Source organism: Geotrypetes seraphini, chromosome 8, assembly GCF_902459505.1.
Source record: "Geotrypetes seraphini chromosome 8, aGeoSer1.1, whole genome shotgun sequence".
Lineage (NCBI taxonomy): Eukaryota > Metazoa > Chordata > Amphibia > Gymnophiona > Dermophiidae > Geotrypetes > Geotrypetes seraphini.
The window spans coordinates 120710842-120734226 of NC_047091.1; the positions used below are offsets into that span (position 1 = coordinate 120710842).

Here is a 23385-nt window from a genome sequence, read left to right on the forward strand (position 1 = left end):
TTTCAAAAATACTAGGACTAGGGGGAATGAGATGAAGCTATTAAGTAGTAGATTTAGAAAGAAAATGGAGAAAATATATTTTCTTCACACAACATGCAATTAAACTCTGGAATTTGTTGCCAGAGAATATGGTGAAATCAGTTAGCTTAGCAGGGTTTACAAAAGGTTTGGATAATTTCCCAAAAGAGAAGTCCTTAGGTCATTATTGAGATGGATTTGGGAAATCCACTGCTTATTCTTAGGATAAGCAGCAAAAAATCTCTTTTACTCCTTGGGATCTATCCAGGTACTTGGGACCTGGGTTGGCCATTGTTGTAAACAGGATATTGGGCTTGATGGACCTTCGGTCTGTCAAGTATGGCAATTCTTAGATTCTAACAATTTGAAAATGGGACTCATTTCCTATCTTTTTTTAAGGTCCCTTAGTGTATGTAATTATATAACCTTCCTCCCCAAGCAGAAAAATTCACTAGCAAAATCTGGCTCATGCTAAAGACATGTGCATGTCAGAAGGAAGATTATCAGCTTCAATATATCAATTTGTTTAAATTGATAATAGTTAAATTGCTCATGTTGCTCTTAAGATGTCTGGATGACGACATACTGGACACCTGGAATGCTGTGTGGGATCCTAGACAACTGTCTCCAGTGTCAGTGTCCCATGTTCATTCAGTCAAATGTTTTGGATTCATTGCTGATGCACAAGGTTATGTTTTCATAAAATACATTCTTTCTCTGGCTATATATTCCCATGGGAAACACTTCTATACAGATACATTGTTTAAAGAAGGAAAAAGATTAGTCCGCTATGTTTCTGTTGTTCAACTGTAGATATGTTACAGAAACCTTCAAACCGGTAAGAAACATATACCAGGCAACAAACAGCAACAATCTGCGTCATGATATCTGTACCAAGAACCAACTCTTACCCTTCTCCGTGACTTTAGCTTTTCCTCAGCACTGGGACTGGGAGGCAACAGGTCTGTCAGGTTGTGCTCCTCTTCATTGCCATAACCCTCATATACCAGCAGGCAGCTGCCCTCCTCCTCATCCAAGGAGTGGATTCGTGCCGGATAGACAAGACCATCCTCAGACCAGACTGCACGGCAATCGTCCCCAATCTTCCACTGCAGCCAAGAAACGGAGTTCAGTCTTCAAACATACTTTCATGATCCCTATTCCCTAATTGGAGCAGTGGGCTAGGAATCGGAAGACTCAGGTTCAAATCTCATAGTGGCTCCTTGTAGCCTTAGGCAAGTCACTTAACCCTTCTTGCTTCAGGAGAAGGCAATGGAAAACCACTCCTGTATCATACCAAAAAACAAAACAAAAAAACCCACACGGGATCCATTGTGTGGTTGCCAGGAGTAAACTGACTCGAGAGCACATTTGGATTCCCTCGGTCAACTATCTAGATCAGTGGTCTCAAACTCAAACCCTTAGTGGGGCAACATTTTGGATCTGTAGGTACTTGGAGGGCCGCAGAAAAAATAGTTAATGTCTTATTAAAGAAATGACAACTTTGCATGAGGTTAAACTCTTTATAGTTTATAAATCTTTCCTTTAACAGTTAAAGGAAAGAATTTATAAACTATAAAGAGTTTTACCTTAAGCGAAATTGTCATTAACTATTTTTTTCTGCACCCTCCAAGTACCCTATTTTTTCTGCAGCCCTCACATTTAAAGTTTAATATCTTTCCTTTCTCAAACTGACACATTTCAATCACTATATTGAAAATAAAATAATTTTCCCTACCTTTGTTGGCTGGTGACTTTATTTTTCTTTGCTATGTTTCCAGGGCCTTCTTGTCCTTTGACTGTTTTTCTTTCCGTCTTCACTTTCTGCCGTGCATCCATCTTTGGCATTAACTTAATACTCAATTTTTCAGTTTTCTTTTCAAAATCTATGTTTCCATGTCTTACCTTCCCTTCTATCTCTCTTCTTCCATCCCTATTTCCATGGTCTGACATCTTTCTTTCTTTTCTCTCCCTCCCTCCTTCCTTCCTTTCCGGCATCTGTCTTCTTCCCTCCCCCAACTTTTTATTTCTTTCATCCTGCTCCCTTCTTTTTTTCTCTTTCTCTCCATGCTCCCTTTCTTTCTATATGTCTGTCTTTCTTTCTCTCTCTCTCGGTGCCCCCTTTCTTTCTTTTTTTCTTTCTCCATGCTCTTTCTTTCTTTTTTTCTCCATGCCCCTTTCTGTCTGTGTCCCATCTCTCTTCTTTCTTTCTGTCTCCCTGTCCCTCCCTTTCTTTCTTTATTTCTCCCTGCCCTCCCCCAAGCCACCATCGGAGAACAGGCCGTCGCCAAGTTCTTAGTTCTCCCTACTTATCTTCCCCAGCACAGGGCTGACCAATTCTCGCCACCCGACATCAATTCTAACATCGGAGAGGAAGTTCCGGGACAGCCAGGCAGTGATTGGCTGGCCCAGAACTTCCTCTCCGACGTTAGAATTGACATCGGGTGGTGAGAATTGGTCGGCTCCGCGCTAGGGAAGATAAGCAGGGAGAGCTAAGAACTCGGTGCCAGCTTGTTCTCTGATTGCGGCGGTGTTAGCCTATTCCCCGATGGTGGCGGTGGCCTGTTCCCCAATGGCGGTGACTTGGGGGAGGGTAGTGAAAAGGGAAGCATGTTGGGGACCCCTGCTTTAGATGAGCCGCGAGCCGCACTCAAGTGGCTACAGAGCCGGTTTGCCGACCACTGACATAGGCCAATGTGAAGAAACACCACCACAGGAGAAATCATAGGGGGGGGGGGGAATCAAAAAACATTTCTGTGTGACAGACAATTGTAATAAATCAAAGCCTATGTGAAGAAACACCACCACATGAGAAATCATAGGGCGTTAAAAAAAAACATTTCTGTGGGACAGATAATTGCAATTTCCAAAGAAACACATTTTTCACATACTTGCCAAAGGCCTACAGCCACCACAGCCTGGGATGCCTCGTTGCTTGGTTCCGGTGCTTGTGGGTGAGCTGCAGGGCAGAGTGAGCTGTGCTGAAGGGCAGAGTGAGCCGTGCACTCCGGATCCGGGCTGAGAGGGAGCGGAGGGAAGCTGAGATCGCGAGATGCACAGCGCAACCCGGAAGCCGCTAATGCCGCCTAGAGACGCAAGCCAAAGCGGGCGGAGGGAGGCTGAGACTGGGAGAAGCACAGTGCCACCAGGAGGCCATTTGCTGACAAGTCATTTACAGCACTTGCGGTCTGTATGCGATTGTCCTCTCCACAATCGGAAAACTTGTGAAGTGGAGAGGACAGATCAAGGGCCGCAAAATAGTCCCTGGGGGGGCCGCATGCGGCCCATGGGCCGTGTGTTTGAGACCGCTGATCTAGATGAAACCTTTAATCTCAGTCAGACTCCATGTATGAGACACCCCTTAGCTGAACTCTATTCAAGATCCTCCACTACCTCAGCTGGGAGCATGGACATGCAACAGGCTTGGTCTTCACCTTAGAGTTCTGCTGCAATGACTTCTTTTTCTTTTCCACACCCTCCTCTCTCTGGCGGGGAGGCTGAAGGGCTGTGGGAGCCCCAGGGCCTTCTGCATCTCGTTTTTTGTCATTACATCTCAAAATATCCTGTGAAGGTTAAAAAAAAAGGGGGGAGGGAGAGCAGATGAAACCAAAGAAAGGACAGTCAAGACCGTAAAAGTCCTGTGCCTCCACTATAGGAAAATTCTAATATTCTAACTTCAGCCTTTTAAAAGAGTAAGAATATGCTTCCAGTTTATGTCTGAAAGTTGTGTGAGCACCGCAAGAATGATGCTCTCAATCACAGGGTGAGCAGCTGGCACCGACTGGCAATCTCACAGATACAAACAGAAATAGGATGTCCCCAGCACTAATATGAAAATATATTAGGTGGCAGAACTTAGGGCACAGAAAAGCAGGCAATGACATCAGCTAAAGGTTAGAGCATCAGCTTAAGAATTAGAGATACCAGAGTTCAAATCCCACTCATGCTCCTTGTGATCTTGTGTAAATTATTTCACCCTGCTCTACCTCAGAAATAAACATATTTAATTACCATATGCTAAAATGCATCTATGCACTTTATGCACCCCTTATCCTATTTTATGTAATGACACCCATTTACTAACCACATACATTAAGAGCACTAGTGCATTGTAACCGTTAGTAAATCTAGTCCTTAGGGCAGGAATACGCAATTACGTCCTTGAAGACCATATCTCAATTAGATTTTCAAGATTTCTACAATGAATATGCAAAGATCTATTTGCATACACTGTACATGCAAATCAATCTCATGCATATTCATTGTAGAAATCTTGAAAACCTGACTGGGTTGTGGCCACCAAAGAAAGACTTGTCATTGCCCATCTTTGCCTTCTTAGAGTGTAAATTCCCTGGGGACACAGGGAGCCCTACAATACCTAAATGTAACTTGCCCTGAGCTACTACTAAAAAGCACAGAGCTAGAGCTAAATCTAAAGAGAAACACAATCAGTTACCTGAAAAGACTTCACAGCCTTCTCATATGACTTTATGAGCGCTGCATCATCCCATTCATCAATATCTTCACTCTAAGAAGAAGACCACAAATCAGAAAGGGGCGTGGCAACAAATTTATTTCATAGAAGGAAGTCCCTTTTGCAGGCTTATCATAAGCTTGAGCGATTCACCAGGTACCTTCCAACTGAATGGCCCCAAAGTATTTTACCATCCTAGTGCTGGAAGCTTTGTTTGCTTGTACTGCTCAAATTTAGACCTAGCTCATTCGCCCATGTCATTTACATTTAACACTTTCTGAAGTTTCGGGGTTGCTAGGATCACCCTTGCACTGCGATCCTTCCTGCAGGATACGACCCAGCCAGGATTTCACTAGCCCCACCCTTAAGAGAGAATATGAGATTTTTGAGTGCAACATTCAGCTGCAGAACCGAATTGCTACTGCCAACAAGTTCAAAAAAGCAAATCATTGTTTTTCAATAAGTGATACCCCAATGTAAATAAACAAAGCTGACGATCAGATTGGGGGTCAGACCAATACAACACTCCCCCCCCCTATCCCATCCCATCCCATCCCATACAAAGAGACCAAAAATGCAAAGCTGGGGGAGTAGGAAGGAACTAAATACCCCGAGGTTCAGAGACAAGGAAAGAGCCAGCCCCACTAGCTACCACCCAGCCACTCTGAGTCCGGGCTAGACTACGACTAGGTCTTCTCTGTCCAAGAACCTCACCTGAGAGCTCTCCTTCTGATACACCACCTCCCCATCACATGCCGCCATTGCTCCCCCTTTAAAAGCCCATGGCCAGAGTAAGCAGGAGGTAAGCAGCCCCCAGCCCGGCCTGTGTGCTACGGCCCAGCCCAGCATGTGGCGGACGCCCACTACAGCATGCCGGGAAAGATAGTCTCGGGGCCCCCGGAACCCGGAGGAGCCCTATTGCGCAAAAAACTACAAGTCCTAGAGCGTCACGCGGCTGAGCCTGCGCCAGAGAATGGGAACGTTTAAGAGAGCGGAATACCGCGCCCCCTGGCAGAAAGGAGGTCGTATTGACAGCGTCATCAGCCTATCTGGCTCTTATACATGCTTAGAGTTTTCATTTAAAGATTTCTCACTAGTTATTATTACAGGTTCTGGGTATCTATTGCAAGACCATTGTTATATGTATTTGACATTTCATGCCTCCCCCATTGAGCACGGAGGCTGATAATTAAATTTTTATTTCGAGTCCAATGATCTTGTTCTCCCAGATTCCAGCACGCGTTCCTTCGGCCGCCCTCTCTAGCCAGGCACGCGGGGGGGGCGGGGTCATTTTATGTATGCTTTTAGCGGGGCTGTAGAAAAGAGGGGAGGGAAGCGCTAGTCCAAGGTTGAGTCATTTTTATGCTAATTACAAACACTAAGAAAAAAAAAATGTTTTTTTCCCCCCCTTTCTTGGCTGTTGGACTGTTTAGTCATAAAATCACCCAGGACAGAAGACCCACTCATGTTCTTGAGTTTTGGCTCGCACTCTGAGCCCTGCTTCTCTCACACAATGCATCCACAGAACTGGCAGAGAGGCTAAGGAAGGAATTTACGGGACCTGGGGGCAGGGATGTATTTTAATTTAACGGATTTATTTATATTCCACCTATTTAGAAATCTTCACCGTAGCAAAGTGAATTACAAAAGTTTTTAAAAACCTGACAAAATAAATATAAATTGAGTTCTGAGTGGGGGTGGAAATAAAGCAGCGGTTGAAGGAGCTCTGTTCACCAGGCTGAGCTCCGATAGGAGCTGGTTTGCCAGTGATATGAATAGGTTCATGTAGGCTTGCTTTTCCCCTCCCCCGCTCCACGCATTGGCTACTGACTTTTCTCTCCCTTCCTTGAGTCATTAGTCACATAAGTTCACTGTTCTGTCAAAGCTCTCTATACTCTTCCTTAATATAAAAATTAAGATGGTAACTATTTTGCAACAGAGGATGCTCTTTCCATTCTCTGTGTGAGAAACTCCCGTCCTGTTTGTCTGTCTAAATTAGATTGCAAGTTCTTCTGCACGGGGATCATCTATTACATGTTAAATGCACATATGCATATATATGTGTATGCCTTTCAGCACTTTAAAAAGGATAAACAGTAGTAGTAGTGGAGTGTCACCATATGAGCAATAGGGAACGGACTTTTAAGAAAGATCTGGGTTCTTTCAAGTGATCCAAACTGCCTCCTGTTGGAGTGTGCTTGGCTTAATGGACCAGTCTGTTTCAGCATCTTACAAAAATGAGAACTACAAGTGCATATAGTGAGTGGTGTAAAAACTAGGACTAGGACCAGATCAACTTGCAGATGAAAACCAGAAACTAGCTGGCAAGCCTAACCGTCATGGCCTCCATCCTCCACACATTCTGCTCTAATAACAACAAAATACAAACATCCTGTCTCTCACATACTGCACTGCAAGGTAGCTTTTAGTTTTTCAGTAGTGTGCTACCTCCCACTCTTTAGCAGAAGGTTTTCTAATATATTTGCATTTTTACCCCAGCTTTTTAAATGATGCTGAAAATGTTATTTCAGTTCAACTTCGGGTACTGATTGCCAGATGTGGTAAAAGCAATTAGCTGGGTTAAAAAAAAAAAAAAAAAAAAAAAGCTTTGGGCATGTAGCCCTGGGTTAATGATGTGCGCTAAAAGAAAGGAGTAAGAGGTGCATACATTCCCCATGACTGCAAATAGGAAGAGTTTTACTTCATCAGTGCTGTTTGTTTCTATAGCTAGGTTGGGTGCAGGGCAGCGCTAACTTGTAGAGTTGCATATAAATTTGGCAGTTGGTTTACTAAAAAGGTGTGAAAATTGCAGGACTTTTAAATTTTGACCCATATAGTTGGAAAAAAGATATCTGTAGCTAGATCTCCAAGGAAACCAAAGAGGACGTGCAGACATTCAGATACCTCTGAAGTTGTCAGAGACCAAGCCTTTGGGTTCCATATTGGTGAAGACAAAAAAGAGGACACATGAAGGCTTGGAGAAACAAAATAGCAGCTAGGAACCTGAGCTCCACTTACCTTGCTATTCCTCAGTCTGAGCAATTGTTTGCCAGCATTCTTTTTCTCTCCTAGTGAGAATTACTATGCCTCACACGAAATGCAAGGGGTCCGTCCGACTGGATCTTTCTACAACCGGGCAGTCCTTGTTGGACCGGTTCCTGACAAGCTCACTTGCCAGAGAGAGAGGGGAGAATATCCTTGCGGTTGCTCCGGTGGAGGGAGACATTGGAGCCTTAAGGCTAGAAACATCTCTTTCCCCCCCCCCCCCACGCAGCTCGCTTACTGCCTAATCCGGCTCAGGGTTGTCTTGAGGGCGGAAACGCTGAGGACCTGATGTGCCCAACACCAACCGGAGGAGGACCTCACGCAGCCCATGGAGCCGAGACGACATTGAAAGGAGGAGCAGATGGAACCGACTCCTGGCAGGCAACTTTGCCTAACATTTGGAGAATGCTCCAAAAACTAGAAACTACTGCAACTCAATCAGCTGAACAATTCTCAAAAATTGTAAGTAAACTGGATGAACTTACTACATCTGTACAAAATATTAAGACTGAAACAGACTAAGTTTGACCAGATAACCATCTCTTCAGAAAATTTCAGATACTGTTGTCAAAGATAGATAGTCTTTTTTCTGAAGAAAATTGAACAATTGGAGAATCACAATAGGAGGCTTAATCTTTGGATATTAAATTTTCCTAAAATAAAACTAACTAATCCTTCAAACCTGTTTAAAAAATATTTGATGTAAAATCTTCAATTCACCCCCAAAATGATTCCACCAATAAATAGACTGTATTACCTACCAAAAAAAAGAGAGAATTTACAAGAAAATCAACAAGAAATGGAACAACGAATTGACTTGAATAATCTGATTGATTTATTAGAAAATTCTCAGGAGGAAATTGAATACAGAGGAACTTTGGTCATTTCACTGGTTTTTGAGCAGGACCTGAATTTAATTATGAAGGCTTTTTTTTTTATTTCCCCATAGTCTCTTTATGGGACAAAAAATTAGAATAATCCCAGATGTTACCAAAATAACATAGGACTGCAGAAAGTTATTCTTAGTTATGAGGGAAGAAGCTGTAAAAATGGGAGCAAATTTCTGGTTATCCTATCCATGTAAATGTTAGATAAAATATGCTGGTATAAAATATGTATTTGTTGAGCCAGAGCAGCTTTGAACCTTTTTGGATACAAAAAAATTAATGCAATAGTATTAGAGCTGTGAAAGGCCGGTTTATACCGCGTTAAGCTTTACTTGTAACCAATTTTTTTTATAGTAAGATATCTATCTTTCTTACTTGTTTCTTCAGGGCTATTGTGTGGTCTAAGGAAGAGTTTTTGGATATTGTTTTAATGTTTATATGATTTATAGCTTATTATGTTCACTTTTTTCTTTTGAACCTTTGATGACAATCATATATATCCTTTAATAATTGTGCTCTGTATTACTGTGACAAGAGGATTCTTGTAATTAATTTGAAATGCAAATAAATAAATATAAATTAAAAAAGAGGACACATGACGCTGCCCCAGCCCCACCTGCTTTTATCTATCTATCTATCTATAATAATAAAACGCTAAGTGCGCATGCGCACTCCTACATCCGTGATCCATAGGTCCGTGGCCGGCAGGAGTGCGCATGCGCACTTACAACGGCCCCACACTCACGGTCCCCAAGGTAATGTTGTGCGGTCTGGCTGGCTCCCTTACATTCCACACCCAAAGTTTATTTTTAAGTTCAAAGCCGCCGCCGCGGCTCCTCTCACAAGCCGCACCTGTCGGAGAAGGCTTCTGATGCAGGCGGGGATCGTGAGAGGAGCCGCGGCGGCACTTTTAAACTTAAAAATAACTCTGGCAAGGGACTAAGGGAGCCGGCTAGACTGCGGGAAGGGGGAAATGCTGCTGCTGCTGAACATGGACATGGAGGGTGAGGGAAATACTGCTGCTGCTGCACAGAGAAGTAGAGGGGGAGGGAAAGCTGCTGTGGCTTCTGCACAGGGAAGTGGGGAGGGGAGAGAGAAATGCTGCTACTGTACAGGGAAGTGAGGTGGGAGGAGGGAAATGCTGCTGCACAGGGAAATGGAGGGGGAGGGAATGCTGCTGCGGCTGCTGTACAGGAAAGTGGGGGAGGGAAATGCTGCTGCTGCACAGGGAAGTGGGGGGCATAATGCTGCACAGGGAAATAGAGGGGGAGGAAATGCTGTTGCGGCTGCTGCACAGGGAAGTGGGGGGGAGGGAAATGCTGCTGCTGCATAGGAGGCAGGGAGAGAGACAGATAGAAAGAAAGACAGACAGACAGCGGGAGGGAGGGAGAAAGAAAGGAAGTTCAAGTTTCAAGATTTATTGTTTTTAATATACCGACATCAACAAGTATCTAGCCGGTTTACAATGCTATGATAAAATAAGAATTAGAATAATACTTATAAAAGGGGGGGAAGTGAACATTGAAGACATTGTACAATAACAAACATGAGAGTGGGGCTTGAGAATAAAAGGGAGGGGTAAAGTTACATTGTTAGGAGAGAAAAGAAGGAAAAAAAAAGATTTTGAATTAAAGAGAAAAGAGAGGGAGAGGGATAAAACACAGGGACAGGGAGACAGAAAGACAAAGAGGGCCAGGGAGAGAGACAGAAATAAAGACAGACAGACATATATTCTAGCACCTGTTAATGTAACGGGCTTAAAGACTAGTAGATATATATATATACTCTCTCATGCATATCCATTTGGACTATCCTGAAAACCTGACTGGCCTGGTGGTCCTCCAGGACAGGGTTGGGAACCACTGACCTAGACACTGTGCTCCCCAACCAAAGAGACTGGCGTCCGTGAGAAGCACCGTCCACCTTGGCTGATCCAGACTCGTCCCTTAAACAAAATGGGAGGTCTGGAGCCACCAATGAAGACTGCAGCACGCCAAGCCCTGCAGAGGAACAGGGATATCCAGACTGTGCCTCTGGGGCGACCACCTCCAAAGCAGAGCATGCTGACGAGGACGCAGGTGGGTCCGCGCCCACCTCACTATGTCTAGGGAAGCCACCATTGACCCTAAGACTTGGAGGAAATTCTGCGCCCGAGGACACCAGGATGCCATAAGCAAGCGAATCTGAGGAGGAAGACCTTCCCCAAGGAGGTGTCGAACAGAACCCCAAGGTACTCCGACTTTTGCAAAGGTTGCCCACCCATCCCAGCGACTGCAGAAACTCCACTACCCGAGCTGTGACCCGGGTGCTCTCCTGAAATGACTTCGCCTGAATCAACCAGTCCTGGTAGGGATGCACCAGAATACCCTCTGTCCGCAAGGCTGCCACAACGACCACCATAACCTTGGTGAACATCCGGGGAGCTGTGGCCAGACCAAAGGGAAGCGCAAAGAACTGATAGTGCTGACCCAAGATCTCAAAGTGAAGGAAGCACTGATGGGAGGTCCGAACTGGAACATGCAAGTAGGCCTCCGTCAGATCGAGAGAAGTCAGATATTCCCCCGGCTGAACCTCCAGAATGACAGACTGCAGTGTCTCCATGCAAAGAGGGATTTTGAAAGCCCTGTTGACCCCTTTTAAATCTAAGATGGGCCAAAAAGTCCCCTCCTTCTTGGGCACCACAAAGTAAATTGAGTACCTGCCGGTGCCACACTCCTGAGGGGGTACTAGAACAACCGCTTTGAGTTCTAGCAAGCGCTGAAGGATCTGGCGAAAAGCCTGCGTCTTCCAGGCTGCCTGACACAGAAAAGCTAGAAAATGATCTGGCAGAGAGTGGGCAAACTCTAGAGCATATCCGTCCCGCACCACCTCCAGGACCCACTGATTGGACGTGATCGCGGCCCATTTGGGAAAAAGTCACGCAGCCAGGCACCCACCAGAACCAGAGGAGGCGCCGACAAGGAGTCATTGGGCAGGACGGGTAGTGGGGGAACTGGCAGAGGGATTCCCAGCCCCCCAACGTGCCCCCCAAAAGGACTGCATGAAGTGATAAAAACGACATCAGGAAAACCCCAAAGCCGGAAAAGGAGCAGCTCCCACACCCAGGGCGGTATTTGCAGAACTCCCACACACCTCCTAGGGCAGTGCTACCCTGAGCCGCCGGGCGGGCACAGTCCTCAGGCAGGTGGGGCACTTTAGAATCTGTCAGAGTCTGAACCAATTTATCCAAATCCTCTCCAAATAAAAGAGACCCCTCAAAAGGGAAATTTAGTGAGTTTAGTTTTGGACACAGCATCCGCCAACCAAGTGTGAAGCCACAAAGTACAACACGTGGCCACTTCAAAGCCATAGACTTGGCAGACGTCCGCACCAAGTTATAAAGGGCATCCTAGAGGAACGAGGCAGCCATCTCAATCTTTGCCACCTCCTGATCCACCAAGGACCAGTCATCAGGCTCACGATCCAGGACACGCTCGGCCCACTGAAAAATGGCGTGAGCTACCAGCCACCCCCGCCCCCAAATAGCTGCCTGGACCCCCAAGACTGAGACATCAAAATTCTGATAAGAATGGTCTCTAGCTTACGCTCCTCAGAGTCCCATAAGGCAGAACAGTCCTCAACAGGAACGGTATTCTGCTTAGCAAGTGTTGAGACCACCGCGTCCACAACTGGCGACTTCAAAGTATCCCTATCCCCTATGAGCCATGGCGCGCGCTAACCAAAACAGCACCTCCGGCGTATTCCACTGCACCAGGACAATATACCAAATATCCTGATGCATAGGAAAAGAGCGTCAAGCATTGCGGGTCCCCCACACGCGGGGTCTCCAGTGGCACCTCTTCAAAACGCAGCACCGAGGAGACCTGCTGAATCAGGTCTGGCAGCTCATCCCTCTGGAAAAGGCGCACCACTGACACCTCTTCGCCGGAAAGCAGGAAACCTGCCACCAGTGGCCGTCACCTCGAGAGATTATGGAATTCCTCAAAAGGGTCCAGGTCCTCAGCCAGGCCGACACGCTCCTCTGACCACAAATCTTTATCCCAAGTCACCATTGGGCGCTTGGATGAGGGAGGAGGAAGAGGGGACGCCAAAGATGTAGAGGGATGCAAAGCCAAAGGGGGTGCGGAGGGAACTCTCCATAGGCTCTGCACAAAGTAAAAATTAAATCAGGGAAAAAACTCTCTGGGGTACCAGGGGTCTCCCTATCACAGCAGGGGACCCAGCAAAAACCTGCCCCTGCTTTACCAATACAGGGGAAAGGTCACCTGAGTTGCAGGCAAAATGGAGGGGCCTGCTTGTAAAAATGGTGAAGTTGCCGTCATAAAAAACCCCTCCAGAATCTGTAGCGGCTGGGAAGCCTGAACTGTTCCAGCCGCTAAAGCAGGCAAAAGCCGGCATCAGATGTGAAAGAAAACAGCTGATAGGAAATCCCTTCGTGGGCGGCCGGAGAAGACCAGGGTTCCCTGCAAACCGCTGCCAGCTCGTGAGGCACTAGCGGTGGGAAGCCTTGGACGCCGGCACCTGCTGCCGACGAGGCTCCTCCACCACACCAGCTTGAACAGCTGTTTTCAGGCCGGCCATGAATGCCTCGTGACTGGACCAAATTGAGCACCTCTTCCTCTGAGAAGTGCTCAATTGCTCCATACATGACCTAGCTAGAAGAAAAAGTGCCAGTTGAAAAATATAGTAAAATTTACAGGGAAAGCAACCCTTCAGACTGGCACTACCTCAGGATTCTCAAAGCAGAATGCCTTGCTTGAAATAGGAGGCAAGGCTTACTGCTGAGGCACCTCTATAAAAATGTTGGGGAGGTGGAGGAAAGGGGAGAAGGACCCAGCACGAGACCCGCCAGGTTTGACACCCCCGAGGTCGGACAGTCCCCCAAACAGGGCCCACCCAAGCTCAATCCGGCACAAAAACGGACACCAGGATCCCTAAACAAATTCCAACAGCCCTACCAAGGGCCCCACACCTGCTGAACTGAAAGAAGACTGATAGGAATAGGGAAAGGCACCTATTATGTACTATTCCAGTTTTGTTTTGGTCTCCACCTGCTGGTCATGATGAGATATAAACCCGCTTGTCAGATACCTATACCGGTCTGAAGAGTTGCTAAAGAACCAGTTTTAAGGGGAGGGGGGGTCAACAGATGCACGCTGCCTGGTAAGACGTGCTTTATTCGGGCTCTGCGGACTCCCAACTATTAATCTCTGTGGAAGACCACAAGCGTGGAGCTCCCTCAGATACCCTCTGCTTAACAGGATGTCACCCTATGCGGTACTGGGGGATGGAGGGGGAGGGGTGGAGTGGTATGAATGCAAGGAGGATGAATGTTTTTTGGAACGGAGTAATGTTAGAGGTGAGAAAGTGTGGATGAGGAGTGTGGTGTATGATGCTTCGAGTATAATAGGTTTTTCTTTTGGGGTTTTATTAAAACATAAAATAAGCTTTTTTAACCATATGAGTCACTGCTTAGTGGCACCATTGTCCTCTTCTGCTTTACTGTATTCATGAGTTGGGATATTCTGGGCCTTTGTGTTGGCTCTGTATATTTTTAGAAATTTAACTCTGAGCTAGGTTACGTTGTATATCATTTTTCCTGAGTTGTTACTGTTCCTTGTATGGTTTTGAAGCTTCAGTAAAGATAAATTTTTTTAAAAATCAGTTTTAAAAGTCATAATTTGAATTTATAGACAAATTAGACCTATATGATCAGAATAACTTTTTCTAATGGCTCTAGGTATCTTAGTCTAGTGTGTTTTATAAACAGTTCCTACCATCAGAAGATTCCATTCACCTATTGTCAAGAAGTCAATATGAACAAGAATGCTTTGGCTATACAATGCAAAGAACAAAAATTTTATTTATTCAGTTTCCTATACCATTCTCCCAGGGGAGCTCAGAACGGTTTAAATGAATTTATTCAGGTACTCAAGCATTTTTCCCTGTCTGACCCGGTGGGCTCACAATCTATCTAATGTATTTGGGGTAATGGGAGGATTAAATGACTTGCCCAGGGTCACAACCTCGGGGTGCTGAGGCTGTAGCTTTAACCACTGCACCACACTCTCCCCAAAAGGGAAAGAGGACTTGTATACTGCCTTTTTGTGGCTTTTTCACTCAACGCTGACATTCAAAGTGGTGAACACTGGAGGATTAAGGGCTAGATTCACTAACCTGACTCTCCATTCCTGATCCGCGCAGGCCCGACCAATTCACAAAACAAAAAAATTAAAATGAGTGAGATCGGAGGAACGCCCCCTTCTGACCGTATGGATCGCTAGTGTGCGATCCTGACACATGCGCAGACCATCTGCTTTCCCTGTAGATGATCTGCGCATGTGTTTTGTGTCCGTATTTGCTGGGTTAGTTTTTTTTTACTTGTCTCAACTCTCCTGTTCTCCCAGGGAAGGGCGATTCCTGGCGGCAGCAGCCTCTTCCCTTTCGCTGACATAAGTTCACTGCCCCGGCAAGTCCCAGCCACAGCTAACACGTTTTCAGCAGGATGTTGCCAGGAGGGCTCGTTGTGGCGAGAGGCAGGGGACTTTTAAAAGCATGCAATTATTGAATCTCCTGCTCTTAGCCGCCCTTCCCCACAGTGCAGCCCCGCTTTAAAACCATGGGCTCGCACTGCGGGGAAGGGCGGCAGAGAGCAGGAGAGTCGGGGCAGCAAGAGCAGGGCTCGGATGGAAGGGGCAGAGAGCAGAACAGCAAAGATGGGCTGCAGGGTTGGGATTTCAGGCCGAGGACAGTCGGAAAGGACGTTTGCGACGGTCCCCAGCAGTCGCTTCTTATGTTGATCGGCCAGCCCAGTCGGTTTCCAAGATTTCTTTAGTGAATCGCGTCCCTGCCTACTTTGCATGCCATTCCCCTCATTTGCATGCACGGATCGGTTTGCAAAATCGGTTTGCAAACCGATCGGTACACGATCAGTTTGCTTAGTGAATCTAGCCCTAAGTGACTTGCCCGGGGTCATAAGGAGCAGCACTGAAATTTGATCTCACACCCTTTGGGTGCAGAGGCAGCAGCTCTACCAGTGAGCCACACCTTCTTGATCAAACACTTATCCCCCCTTTTATGAAGCCTCGTTAGCATTTTTTATAGCCAGCTGTGATGGTAAAAGCTCCAATGCTCAAAAAATTCCTAGGAACATTGGAACTTTAACACCACAGCCAGTAATAAAAAAAGCTAACGCGGATTCATAAAAGGTATGGGGGTGTGTGTTAGAGAACAGGCACAAGTTCAGTATATTTTAAAACAAAAGTAAGAAAGCACACACTAGAAAACTAAAGCACATCATAATACATGGACTGATAACCCTTTAGTCATTTACAATGAAGGAACAGTATTAATACCAAAAGCAATTTCCAGCTCTCGATGAAACATTCATAAAAGCTAACCACTGAAATATTTTTTTCAACCTGAAGAATTAAGCATTTCTACCCATATACACAAAACAAGAGTTAAAAGAAATCATAGCAGTCCAAGCTGGTGGATAAGTAAAATGATAGTGATGGTTTTTTAACTTTAAATAAAGTTTGTCCATAGCATTAAGGACATACGAGTGCAATCAACCAAGTGAGTCTGCTGCTGGCCTGCCCCGAAAGCCACCTCTCTGCAGTGACTTCATGTTTCCGTGTAAGAACATAAGTATTGCCTGTGCTGGGTCAGACCAGGGGTCCATTGCGCCCAGCAGCCCGCTCCCGCAGCGGCCCTCCAGGTCCTTGACCTGTAAGTTCCCACCACCTAAATTGTTTATGCCCTAATCCTGAAGTACCTTGTATAGTACCCCTCTATCTATACTCTGTAATCCCTTTCTCCTTCAAGAAGTCATCCAAGCCCTTTTTGAAACCTATTATTGTACTCTGTCCTATCACCTCTACTGGAAGCGCATTCCAGGTGTCCACCACCTCCGAGTGAAGAAGTACTTCCGAGCATTTGTCTTGAATCTGTCTCCTTTCAGTTTTTCTGAGTGCCCTCTTGTTTTTGATGCCCCTGCTAGCCTGAAGAATCTGTCCCTCTCTACCTTCTCTCTACCTTTCATGATTTTATATGTCTCAATCATGTCCCCTCCGCTTTTCCAGGCTAAAGAGCCCCAGCATCTCCAGCCTTTCGGTATAGGCAAGGTTTTCCATGCCCTTAATCATTTTTGTTGCTCTCCTCTGGACCCTCTCAAGCATAACCATATCCTTCTTAAGGTACGGCGACCAGTATTGCACGCAGTACTCCAGATGCGGATGCACCAATGCCCGATACAGCGGCAGGATAACTTCCTTCGTTCTGGTAGTGATACCTTTTTTGATAATGCCCAACATTCTGTTCGCCTTTTTTGAGGCCGCTGCACATTGTGCCGCTGGTTTCATCGTTGTATCCACCAATACCCCCAAGTAGATGGGACCTGCAGAGAGGCGGCTTCCAGGGCAGGTTGACAGCAGCAAGCTCAGTTCATTGCCGCTGCCGCCTGCCCAAAGATTCAATGTAGCGGCCAGGGAGGAAATAGGTGTGGGAGTTGGAAGAGCTGGTTAAACCCAGACAGACTCCCTCATTTAAAAAAAACTGTCCAGGCACCCAGACAGTCCTCTAAAAAAAGGACATGTCTGGGTTTTCCTGGATGTATAGTAACCCTAGGCCTGGTTTTGATTTCAGCCAGAAGGTTATTTTCATTTTTAAATTTGGTTGAAAATGGAGCTGATATTCAGAGCAATTTAAGTGGGCAGGAAGTTCTCATGCCCGCTTGCCACCTCCTAAGTGAGGATATTAATAGTGCCACTGAATATCCCCTCAGATCGCTCAAATAAAAAGTGGATAGGTTATAGAGGTGCCACCATATTCAGTGCCAAAAAGAGAAATATACAAAGGGTAGAAAAACTCAAGAATCAAATCATCAAGAGCAAAATCTAGTTGAGGTATGAGTGCTGTCACCACAAAATATTATCTATGCCCATATAAAATAACAATACTCTTTACAAGATGGGGGGAGAGAAACATCAAACTTTTATCATCATCAAGCCCCTTTAACAATCATCAACAGGCCCCTATTAACAATCATCGGGCTTCCTATAACACAAAGTTATTTCAGGCCCCATTCTATAGACCCAAGTCTTCAATCATCTGAACCTCAACCCCACTTATCCAGACTCGAATGGTGCAGCGCAATGCAAAGTATATTTATTTAATTTTCACAATCATTGAAAACTAGGAAACAATTCCACAAAACAAGTGACAGTTGTATGAACTCCAATGCTGGTTTATATAACTCTGTGTTCTTACTCATGAGTTACAGAGCAGAACAGAACTGTTGATTGCATCACACTGTATATTGACTGAATTAATATCTGAATCCTGAACATCACATTCCACAGTACCTTTTTGCTTTTGGTCTCGTCATTTCACTGTGGAACCTTTGGATTTCCTTTTTGCTTTTGGTTTCCCCTCTCCATCACCACATCCAACATTTCTCCCTCTCATCTCTACCTCACTCCTCTCCCACCACCATGTCCAATAATTCTCTCTCCTTCCCTATGCCCAGCAATTCTTCTCTTTCTTCGTTTCCCCATGTGCACCATTTCTCTTTCCCTCTCACTCAGCTACCCATGCCCAACAATTCTCACTTTTTATTCCCTCTCCCAACTTAGCATCTTTCCCTCACCCTTTCCATTCTTCCATCCTATGTTCCAAGTTCATGCTCCCCTCCATCCCTTCCCTCCATTCTATGTCCCAAGTTCATATCCCCTAAAGTTTGTGCTCTTCCCTTCCTTATGTCCCAACACATCTCCTCTCATGTCCCAAAGTGCCCCTCTCCCTCCCTTCCCGTATCCCAAGCACTTCTCTCTCCCCTTCCCTCCATTCTGTGTCCCACGTTCATGCCTTCCTCCCGCGGATGTTTACCTTCTGGCTTGTTCCCTCCTCCTCCTTCCAGCTGCACTCATTTCTCTTCACAAAGCTGTGAGCAGCAGCTCCTACATGTGCCCCCCGGCTGACCCAGAAGCCTTCCCTCTGCGGGACATCCAGAGGAAGAGATTGAGGCAATGATAATATCTGAATTCAAGAAACCAAGGGAGAAGCACAGAACATTTCTTAACAATAAAACAAGACAGTAGACCCAAACAGTTGGTGTGGATAGGCAGACTTGGAAGGTCATATGGACATTATCTGCATTCACTATCAATGTTTCTTATACCAGGTCTCCCAAGCCTGTGCTGGAGGTTCTAAGCAGTGGTTTCCAGGATAACAACAGTTATGTTATGTGCTATCTTATAACCCACTGAATCCTCATTAATAAGAGTTCTAGAAGGGTTACAGGCAAAATATTGTTACATAGAATTTTGTACAGAGTTAAATATGTTACAAAGAATTATACATGCTATATAAAGTTATCAAATAATACTTACAGTCTGAGGTAATACATATATTATAAATAGCAGCTGACCATTAACATTATCTTTGTTTCTTGTATGATTTTGACTTGTAGTATCAGTCCAAGTCTCTTTGGACCCCTAGTATGGATTTCTTAAAAAGCAATGTTTTTAGATTTTTGTAAAACAGTATGTATATTGTGGTTGTGCGAATTTTGACGGGAAGTGAGTTCCACACTTTTGCTATTTGGTAGCTGAGTGATTTGCTCTGAGATATCATGTATTTTATATCTTTCAGAGTTGGGAATGATAGGGTCAGGTTGTTAGAGTTACATTGACCCACAGATCTGCCTAATTCCGTGTTTCCCCGAAATTAAGTCTTAGCATTATTTTTGGCGTAGGTCTTAATATAAGCCCTACCCCAAAAATAAGCCCTAGTTGAAGTGTTTTTTTTGGGGGGGTAGGAGAGAGCAAAATAAAAGTCCACTGCTGGTAACAGGATCTTCCTAAATGCAGCAGCAAACCCTTCCTTCTCTCCCTCCCCACGCTGACCGCGAGACTGACACATCATTACCTACTTCCAAAAGGCAGCGTTGTGGCAGCAATCTAAACGGGCTGCTTCGGGCCTTTTCACGTCGGGACGTTCCACTGTCGCGTTGCTGATGACATCATCAGTGATATGGCAGAGGAACGCCCCAACATGAGAAGGCCCGAAGCAGCCCGTTTAGATTGCTGCTACGACGCTGCCTTCTGGAAGTAGGTAATGATGTGTCAGTCTTGCGGTCAGCGTGGGGAGGGAGAGATGGAAGGGTCGGTGGGGGTTCGACTGCTTGGCAGGGGGGATAGAAAGATTCTGTGGGTTTGTGATTGGGCAGTTTCCCCGAAAATAAAACCTAGTGCATTTTGGGGGCCCAAAAATAATATAAGACAGTGTCTTATTTTTGGGGAAACATGGTAGTTCATTAAATCTAGGGAAGCCATTAGGGACATCATCGTATAACATTTTAAATGATAAGAAGCATAGTTTGAATTCTATTGGTAACCAGTGTAGTTCTATAAGCAGTGGTGTGACATGGTCAAATCTTTATTTGTAGTGAGTTTTGCTGGTTTTATAGCAGTTGGAGGTTTTTCTTTAGTTTCACGGAGATAACCGAGAGTAGAGCATTGTAGTAATCTAGTAGTGACAGTTAGTGCTGCCCGATTCACCGATTTGAATCAGGTGAATCGATTTGAATTGATTTAATAAAAAAAAAAAAATTGGCCTCCTGATCCGATGACCGACCCTTCCCCTTGTGCCTTCCTAAAACAGGAGCGGCAGCACTGCCTCTTGCTGGCCATCCGCTGCCGCTCCTGCTTGAGGGGGGAGGGTCAGTCGGAAAGGCCTGCATGTTCCCCCCAGCTTCCCTGCTCTTACCTTAAGCTAATACGGCAGCCTGTAGGATTGCTGGCGCTATAGCGATCCCTGCAGCTGCCATCATCCTCAGCGGCGCGTTCTCTCTGCTACGGTCCTGCCCCTCCTGATGTCAGGGTCAAGATCGCGGCACAGGAAACGTGTCACTGAGGACGACAGCATCTGCAGGGATCGCTATAGCACCAGCGATCCTGCAGGCTGCCGTATTAGCTTAAGGTAAAAGTGGGAAAGCTGGGCGAACATGCAGGCTTGCGGGGGGGGGGGGGGGGGGGCAGGCCTTCGCGGCTGGGAGGCAGGCTTGTGCAGAGGGAGGAGGAGGAAGAGTGCCTTCGTGGCGGGGAGGTAGGCCTGTGCAGAGGGAAGAGGAGGAAGGAGAAGAGAGGGGAGATGCCAGACCTGGGTGAAGTGAAGGGAAGAGAGAGAGACCAAACCAAAAAGAGGGGGAGGAAAGCAGATGACAGAGAGGTGCTGGACTAATGGAGAGAGGGAGAGAGAAATGCAAGACTACAAGGGGAAGGATACAAGAGGGACAGATACTGCTCCAAAGTAGATGGGCAGGGTGCAGGATGGCAGGAGAGATAGTAGGAGAAAGCCTGTACCTGAGGAAGGAGATACAGGAAGTAAGGAAGAGAGAAAGAAGAAGCTTGATATGGGGAGAAACATGAAACAAAAGATGCTGAGCATGTAGGGAGCATAGGAACAGGGACACTACTGGAGAGGAGAATAGGGACAGGGATACAGAAGAGAGATGCTGGATAAAAGTGTAGTTGAGAAAAGGAGAGATGGTGGATCTGTGGGTGGTGGGGTCCATTGCTGTAGCTGCGGGAGGATGGAGATGAAAAAAAGGAAAGATGCCAGACCTCCGGGGGAGGAAAGGGAAACAGAAGGGGAGGACAGAGATGGATGGTTAGCACAGAGAAAGGAGAGCCTGATCAGAAGACAACCAGAGCATGGAACCAACATGATTTGAAAAAATGACCAGACAACAAAAGGTAGGAAAAATAATTTTATTTTCTGTTTTGTGATTACAATATGTCAGATTTGAAATGTGTATCCTTCCAGAGCTGGTAGCTAGGATTTAAAAGAGAGAGGAAAAGTATTTTTTGTTTGTTTACACCATAGGACCAGGGCAAAGGGGGTGAAGAGGCTATAAAATAAACCCACCAGGCTATTTGAAAAAAACAAACAAACACCCAATCGGACAGGAAAATCGAATCGAATAATCGTTTCTATAGGCTGAATCGAATCAAAAATTTTTTCCTGAATCCGGCAGCACTAATGACAGTATCATTGACTGCACTAGCACTAGTATCTTGTAGTGCTGTTCTAAGAATAGGGACTTCCCTTCTTAGTTTTTATAGTGTAAGAAAAATTTTTTGGACTAAGTCATTAACATGATCTTAAAAACTTAATGAGTTATGTAAAGTGACTCCCAGTACTTGGAGGTTTTCTCAGTGTTGAAGATGGTTCCAGTTTTCAGAGTAATAGTATTAATTAGGTTCTTACCTTTCTGTTAATATACCCAGAAGTTCCTACATTAGATGATCAATCCAAGCTTGTGAAGGATGTCAATCACATTTTTCAACTCTTCCTCCTTCACCACTGGAGTATATATAGTACCATCTTCAGTCTGTACCAAAGCAATTGAGCTCCACTGTAACAAAAGAAAAGCGAATGAGGGGCATGGGGAACTTCCCCAGAAATAACACACATTTATTTCTCAACAATGAAATCCACATATGTGGATTCTGTCCTGGAGAAGGAACAGTGAGATGGATGCAAGAGGGGCCTCAAGGAGGTGGAGAAGGCAGAAAGAATAATAGGATCAGACTTTGGGAAGGGAAAAAAAGTTTTCCACTACTCTATACTCAGAAGGAAGGTTTCTGGGTCACTGCGGGCAACTGTAGGAAATGCTGCCCGCAGCTTTGTGAAGAGAAGCAAGATCCGAGTTACATACAAAATTCAACTTACGAACGGTTTTAAAAACGGAACTCGTTCTCAATCGGGGAACTGCCTGTAACACAGAACTGGCCTACCAACTTCCATTTCTCATGCAATACCGTTGCATTCTGGGAATCGTAGTTCCAGTTCCTCCTCCAATCCAAACGCTGCAGCCTGGGAGTTATGGTGACATCCTCCGAATGTGACGTATTCCCGAGGAATAGAAGGTGGGTGCAGGAACTATCTCCCAACACGCAACCCGCCACTGCAGGAGCGGGGCGGGGACCGTACCTCAAGCGTACTTGCGCCGGTTGTACACTGTATGCAGGGAGTTGCGCTTCCCGCCCCTTTGGGCCCGTGGTATGCTGGGAGTTTACATTTCCCGCTCCTCCCTTCAGTGTTGCACGCTGGGAGTTGTAGGTTGCTGGTCGCGGGCAGTCCCTAGTGAAGAGAGGAGTAACGGTGTGGGGCCGGTGCGAGCTGTACGTGGTGGTGAAATGGTTTCTACCCGCTGATCGGGCGGTCAGTGAAGAGTTGCTGGAGGGCGGGGATAGTGCGATGTTATTATTTTGGTGTCGTTATACCTCGCTCACCCGCCCTCTGTGCGTTTCCAGGGTAGCTCCGTTCATGTGGTGATGTCGCAACGAAAACTGAGGTAAGTGTTCACTAGTAAACCTACAGGGGAAACTTCTTCCCCTTTCCAGTTGGTAACCGTGGACGGGCTTCGCCATTGGTAAAAAACCTAAAGCTGTTTTTGTGCTCTGCCTCACAAACAAGGTTGAAGCGCTGGCCCAGTCGCAGTATTAGAGAGAATGTGGGAAATACCTCTATGGGGGGTGGTCGGAGGTCTGTTTCTTGCCAGCAACTGGAGAAGAAGAAATCGTAACAGCTTCCCAGGTGGACCGTTTAAGCAGTTTTCTTGGATTTTACCTTTTGTACTGACTAGTCCATCCCATATATATATATCCATTTATGGCTGCACCTGAAAGTTTTTCTACTCTCTTTTTGGCTTCACAACCAAATAAAAGTTAAAGGACAGAAGAGAAAACAATTTGAACATTCCCAAAACAATAATGTAACTGTACATGATAGTAAACATGAAATTATGTTTCCAGCATAGGAGTCAACTTTTCAAAATTATTGGGGGTGCTAAATCCACAGGAAATTACTCCTCGTCATAATCAAGGTGTTTGTTCAAGCATCCAAGACTAAACAAAAAAAAAAAAAAATAACATCTCCTATCCTGAGAACTGC

General features: G+C 45.6%; 2 protein-coding genes across 7 annotated transcripts in view; one reads left to right on the plus strand and one right to left on the minus strand.

Annotated features, from left to right (window-relative positions):
- LOC117366210 (survival of motor neuron protein-like) overlaps positions 1–23385 on the minus strand; it is a 72541-nt gene that overhangs the window by 12728 nt on the left and 36428 nt on the right. For 5 of the 6 annotated variants that reach the window (XM_033957444.1, XM_033957446.1, XM_033957441.1 and 2 more), the window contains exons 2-5: positions 18313–18462; positions 4475–4546; positions 3453–3581; positions 930–1127 (exon numbers count right to left, since the gene is read on the minus strand). In XM_033957444.1, the coding sequence (XP_033813335.1) occupies positions 930–1127; positions 3453–3581; positions 4475–4546; positions 18313–18462 (549 nt within the window). Of the gene's footprint in view, positions 1–929; positions 1128–3452; positions 3582–4474; positions 4547–5206; positions 5504–18312; positions 18463–23385 lie in introns of those variants that run through there. The other variant, XM_033957443.1, reaches the window with a different exon arrangement.
- LOC117366212 (spindlin-W-like) overlaps positions 22371–23385 on the plus strand; it is a 53490-nt gene continuing 52475 nt past the window's right edge. The window contains exon 1 of the mRNA XM_033957448.1: positions 22371–22786. Within this exon, the coding sequence (XP_033813339.1) occupies positions 22767–22786 (20 nt within the window). The 5' untranslated portion in view covers positions 22371–22766. The remainder of the gene's footprint in view (positions 22787–23385) is intronic.